A 6,000-nucleotide genomic window follows, 5' to 3' on the forward strand; every position below is an offset into this window, starting at 1 on the left:
AACCATGAAGACATCTCTCCAGCCTGCGGAGAGATTGTTTATAGCATGTCACTCTCATGAGGGCTGTATAACCCAAGGTCTGGGTTTTGAAGCCTTTTGTCCTCCTCAGTATAGAATAAAACACACCCTTAGCCTGTGTAGCCCAGGCACAAGATCTCATGTGAGAGGAGAAGCAGTAGCTGTGAGAACAGGAACTGGAAGTATCGATTGTGACTACCAAACCCCAGCATGCTTGAGTCGGATACAGAATGATCTGTAGCCCTCCTGAAGTCATGGTGGTGACTTCAGTAGAGTAGCCACTGCTCGCTCTGTCTGGTGCTTGAATGTAACTCCTGCTGGGCTGAAATCTGAATTCATTCGTGACTGATTTTCCAAAGCTGGCGTGCCAAGATGAACCCACTTGAAAACGGTGGGCTCTCGGTCTTGGCTGCAGGAGCCGTCCAGCTGAGGTGGGTTGGCCCGGCATCTGCTGCCTTCATTGTGCCTAATGCTGCATCCATCTGTTTTCTGTCAGAGCCAGTGCCAACAAATTACTAATCTATTAGAGAAACATGGAAAGAAGACTGTGCTTCTCGCTCCTGCCGGTTCCTTTCATATTTTGCTTGGCTTACACATTTGGATTCTGTTTGCTAGAAGAGGAAGATGAGCTATAGACTGTGTAGGATAGGGTGTGGAAGGTGGCACTGGGGTCCCAAGGCCCACAGCAGCAGGCTCTGTGCTGCAACCTTACCTGGTCCCCGTTAGCATCACACCTCCCTAGTGACAGTGCCGCTGTGTGGACAAGTTAAATAACATGTGAAGGTCGTGCTGCCAGGCAGCATCAGAAGCAGAGCCATCAACCCCTGCTTATGCCTGAGCTTTACCTGGGAAACCATCTGGAGTCTTCAGAAAGTGTGCTTATCCCAGCCCACGGGGTCAGAGAGGAGTGGCTTTAAAACTTCACGTTAAAGAAAGAGGACTTCTAGTTCTCCCAAACAGAGGCACGCAATTCTGAGACAGCCCAACTGGCCGAAGGAGATAGATAGACTGAGGACACAGGGGCAGCATCAACACAGACCTAACACATGAGAGTCATGTGGCTGGCCCCACGCTTGCCTCATAGGCCAGAGTGCTTCCTGCCCAAGCTGGAGCCGCACGGCAAGTCAGCCCACAGTCCATAAAGGAAGGAGAGTATGGAGCAGGGCACAGGGCAGTCAGGAAGCTGGGCTTCCCCTCTGGGCTCATGGACATCCAGCCTACAGCAGCTTTTTGGTCCCCACCCCACAACGAGTGAGATCCAGAGTGGGAGAGCTCAGGCAGTGTGTCTGTCTCCCACAGGAAGCAGAGTTCAGCAACAGAACATCCTCCTCTAGTCAAATGGCATTGAGAGTATAGTACAGTTTGCAGTGTCCATGTCTAGATGCTTGTTTTTAAAGTAAGATTCAGTGTCATTTTCAAAATGAAAGACGTTCACTGGAGAAAAGGATTTCTGCCCACAAGTCATTTATAAAAGGTCGGGAAGATATGAAGTAGCCTCTAAGTAACATGTGGGTGCGTGGATCCGTTAGTTAAGTGCTGGCACTAGAAATGAGTTTACGTTTGTTTGGTAAAAATAAAGCTGAAAGGAAACTGAGACATGATGCTGCAGGGGAGGGGAGGAGGGGAGGGAGGGGAGAGGACAGGGCGTCCTGCTCACAGGGAGTGGTTACTGAGCCAGCTTTCCTGAGCATCCATCCAGGAAGGTGCTGCTTCTACAGAGCTAGTTGTCTGCTCCCAGAGGATAGAGACTCAGAAGCTACTTCAGAACTTTCTGGAAGGAGTTTGCATCTGTGGACATTTTTGCAGGTTTTAAGCCTTTTTAAAAGCAGTATTGCTTGATTATCTCTGTGCACTCTAGCTTTGCAAAGGTGCTGCGTTCTGGTGTGAGGGCCCACTGTCAGCCTGCCTCATATTGCAACCTTTATCCTCCTGTCTCCAGGCCCTCAGATTTTCATCTTTATCGAGGTCTTGGAGTCTGCCCTGCTTCTTTAGAATCCTCTCATGTAAACCTTCAGCCTTCATAATGACATTCTACTTAAAGGCAGTACAGTGTGGAGCCAGTGTAACGGGTTACGGACATGTCCCAGAACTGCTCTTTTCCAGGGGTCAGCAAATTATTTCCCTCCTTGTTTTGGCCCTGTTGTAAATATACACTTAGCAGAACTGTGTGTCTCCATGTGGCTACCTTGGAGCTATAGGCTGTATTGGCAGAGCTGAATAGTTGGGCTTGAAGTATTTACTGTCTGGCTCTTGGCAGACACACTGTGCCAGCCTGTGGTCTGCATGACCAGAGACCTCCACCTCATCCATAAAGAAGAAAGCTCACCCGCCATGTACCCAGTGAGCTGAAAGTGTCTTACTGCCTCAGGCCTAGAGGTCATTCTGCTCTGCACGGATTTAAGAAAACCTGTTTGAATGGTGCCATGGTGTGCTTCCACAACTATACTGTTTCTTAAGCATTGAAGAGGCCACATACAGTCCAGGGGGCCTGCACTCCAGGCCGCACTCACAGCCTACCTGGGTCACACCCTGGCTCCCCCAGTTACTTGGAACAGGTAATTTGGCCTCCCCAGGTCTTGAATCCCTCACCTCCAGAGTTAAAGCCTTCTGGCTCAGATACTTTCCCTTGCCCCTCCAGCTCCATGGTGCTCCTCAGTGGCTGCCGAGACCATTTTCCTGCTGCTTGTCACTGTCCTGACTTGCCTGTGCCTGCTTCCCTTTGCCTCTGCCTCATTTGCCAGGAACCCCTCCATCACATTTTGTGTTTGGGAGACTTTATGCCTAAGTGACAACCCCCAAGAGAATGATGTCAGAGGAAGAAACCTGGAGGCAGGTTTCCCAAGAGTCCCCAGTCAATAAGAACAGGATTCACCCCGTCCCCAGAGCCTGTCCTTCATCAGCACCTGAGGTCCCTGCTCCACTGCCTCCTGTGCAGAAAAAGCCCGCGGTGCCTCCGTCCTGGGCAGACTGAGCCTCTGCACATCGTGTGGTTTTGCTTTTGTGTTTTTCCCTTCGTCCTTTGCTGCCACACACCCCAGTGTGCACGGACCTGCATGGAACTTGGGAGCGTCCCAGCTGCGGACATCTAACTTTATCTCCCTGTATCTGGGAGCTGTTTCTGGCATTTTTATGTATTTGTTGTCATTAGATGATGGAAGAATGTTCTAAAATATAGTCAGAACAGTTGAGAAATTCTGTCCATAGTCCACAGACACTTTTTGTTTATTTATTTGTTTGTTTTATTTTACATTTGTATTATTTCAAAACTTTATTACTGGAAGACAGCATGCTTCCTTGGTTAAATACGTGGATTCTGTTTGCATGAGCCTCAATCCTAACCTCCAAACTCAGGTTTTCTTCATTTATAAGCAGTGATTGGGGTTAGGGGGCTGGAGAGATGGCTCAGCGGTTAAGAGCACTGACTGTTCTTCCAGAGGTCCTGAGTTCAATTCCCAGCAACCCCATGGTGGCTCACAACCATCTGTAATGCCCTCTTCTGGTGTGTCTGAAGACAGCTACAGTGTGTACATACACATAAAATTAATTAAATAATTCTTTAAAAGAAAAAGAACAAAGTCATGTGTTTGGTCATTGGGGAACGGGGGTAACTCATGGGGCAGAGGACACTTTAACCACTTGTCTAGTGCACGTTTTGGCTCAGCAGCTAACATGTGCTGTTATTATTGAAGTGGTACCATGCCTTCCCCTAATGTACATGGATGTAATTTATATAGGAGCAGTCTAGAAGAGAGGGGAGGTCTAGCTGCTCTGACAAATGGAGGCCCTGCAGCTGCCTTCCAGAGCCAGGGGTGGGAGGGGTGACAAGGGCTTGTGGCCTTCAGCTGGATTCCCACTTCTCTCCTCACAGCACCGTGCCCTGTGCTCAGCGTTGGGCCTGTACTTAGAGTTATAAGACATAGCACCACGTGTGTAAACCACGTGTGTAAACCAGCCACTCAGTCTGGAGTTGAAAAGGGTTGGACTCAACATCAGAGGAGAGCCATGTTGGACCAGTGAAGATGCATGTGACACCTTCCTGTGAGGTCAGGGAGGGTCAGTTATATGGCCCCAAGGGGCTCAGTGCATTGGCCCCACGGTCAGGTGGAGGTGGGGTATGGCAGGGTAGTCTCAGTGGCCTGTGGAACATACTTCTGGGTGAAGTGTAAGAGTGTATGGTGTCCAGGTCATTTGTGACATTTTGGGCTGGGAACCCTCTCTTTTCTGCAGCACAGGTATCTCCCAAGGCCTTGTGGCTGTTAGAGATGCTCTACTACTTGCTTATGTTCATAGCGCCTTACTTTTTTATTCCAAGACAAAGTCCTACTATGGTAGCTAAGCTGTTCTTGAACTCTCCCAGTGGTCCAAGCAGGGTTAAACATGTGATCCTCCTGCCTCAGCTGCCCATGTAGCTGGGATGACTACAATTGGCCAAGCTCCCAATCCAGCTTGCTGCAGTGTGTTCGAAGCCTAGCCTTTGTATCCCAGTGTTGTGGAGCCTGGGGGACTATCTGTCTTGAGGTGCCTTGGGAATGCAGCCACATCTGCAGGAGAGGGGAGCACAGCTAGGGAGCACCTGGGACGGGCATATGGATGTGTAGAATATATTTGCAGGGAATGTTTTCATGAACATTTAAATAAAAGGTTTTAACTTATCTTTGCTTTTTGTTTAGGCAACTACTCCAGAACCCCAACATATAGCGGGGTACCCAGTGCAAGCTACAGCGGCCCAGGGCCCGGTATGGGCATCAATGCCAACAACCAGATGCATGGACAAGGGCCAGCCCAGCCATGTGGTGCTATGCCCCTGGGACGAATGCCTTCAGCTGGGATGCAGAACAGACCATTTCCTGGAACCATGAGCAGCGTCACCCCCAGTTCTCCTGGCATGTCTCAACAGGGAGGGCCAGGAATGGGCCCACCAATGCCCACTGTGAACCGGAAGGCCCAGGAAGCTGCCGCAGCTGTGATGCAGGCTGCTGCAAACTCAGCACAAAGCAGGTATGCCTCTAACGTGAACGACACTAGCCCATCCTTTCCTCTAGTGTTCAAGGCATCAGTGCTTGGCTTTACATGTGAGTGAGACCAGAGCAGTATGTGTCCTTGTGGGAGACGACTTGAAGTGCCTATGACTGTAGGCAGAAGAACAACCATGCCTTGCATAAAAGGAGATTTCTGCTCAATTCTACTTCAGACAATTTGAGTTTTAAGCCAAAAACACTCCAATTTAACTATTTAACATCTAAAATATTGCGAAGGAAACAACATGCAATCACACACTCAGACAGAATTGCAACTCAGGCGTGAACATTCATTCGCACAGGCACTCACACACACACACACACACACACACACACAGTTATACCATATGATTCTCTGTACAATAGAAACTTTGCTCTGTTGTGGTGATGCGTGTTGTGGGGCTGTAAGAGCTTGAGGCCAGCCGCCAGCCTAGACTGCATAGAAAGTTCTGGACCCATCAGAGCTACACAGTGAGACCCTGCCCCCCACACACACACACACAAATCGAAATTCCATGTGTATACTTGTGTCCTGTGTGTTGGTCTAAATGAGTACACATGGAATTTTGTGTTTTATTGTCTGAACATTTTCTGTCCCAAGCAAAATGTGGTTGTTACAGCAAAAACAATGATATGGTAGAAAGTTGAAGCTGGCTGAGCAAAGCTTTGCCTTCTGTCCTTGATTCCAACCCTAATTCTTTTTTATTATTATTAGACATTTCCTTTATGTATATTTCAAATGCTATCCCGAAAGTTCCCTATACACTGCCCCCCCTGTTCCCCTACCCACCCACTCCTGCTTCTTGGCCCTGGCATTTCCCTGTACTGGGGCATATAAAGTTTGCAAGACCAAGGGGCCTCTCTTCCCAGTGATGGCCGACTAGGCCATCTTCTGCTACATATGCAGCTAGAGACACGAGCTCTGGGGGTACGGGTTAGTTCATATTGTTGTTCCACCTACAGG

At 49.0% G+C, this 6,000-nt stretch overlaps 1 protein-coding gene across 2 annotated transcripts in view; it reads left to right on the forward strand.

Moving 5' to 3' along the window:
- Window positions 1-6,000, forward strand: part of Arid1b (AT-rich interaction domain 1B) — a 350,213-nt gene that overhangs the window by 293,201 nt on the left and 51,012 nt on the right. For both annotated transcript variants that reach the window (XM_029471378.1, XM_021186013.2), the window contains one exon: window positions 4,689-5,016. In XM_029471378.1, the coding sequence (XP_029327238.1) occupies window positions 4,689-5,016 (328 nt within the window). The remainder of the gene's footprint in view (window positions 1-4,688; window positions 5,017-6,000) is intronic.

Source organism: Mus caroli, chromosome 17 (assembly GCF_900094665.2).
Source record: "Mus caroli chromosome 17, CAROLI_EIJ_v1.1, whole genome shotgun sequence".
In the NCBI taxonomy this organism is placed as follows: Eukaryota; Metazoa; Chordata; class Mammalia; order Rodentia; family Muridae; genus Mus; species Mus caroli.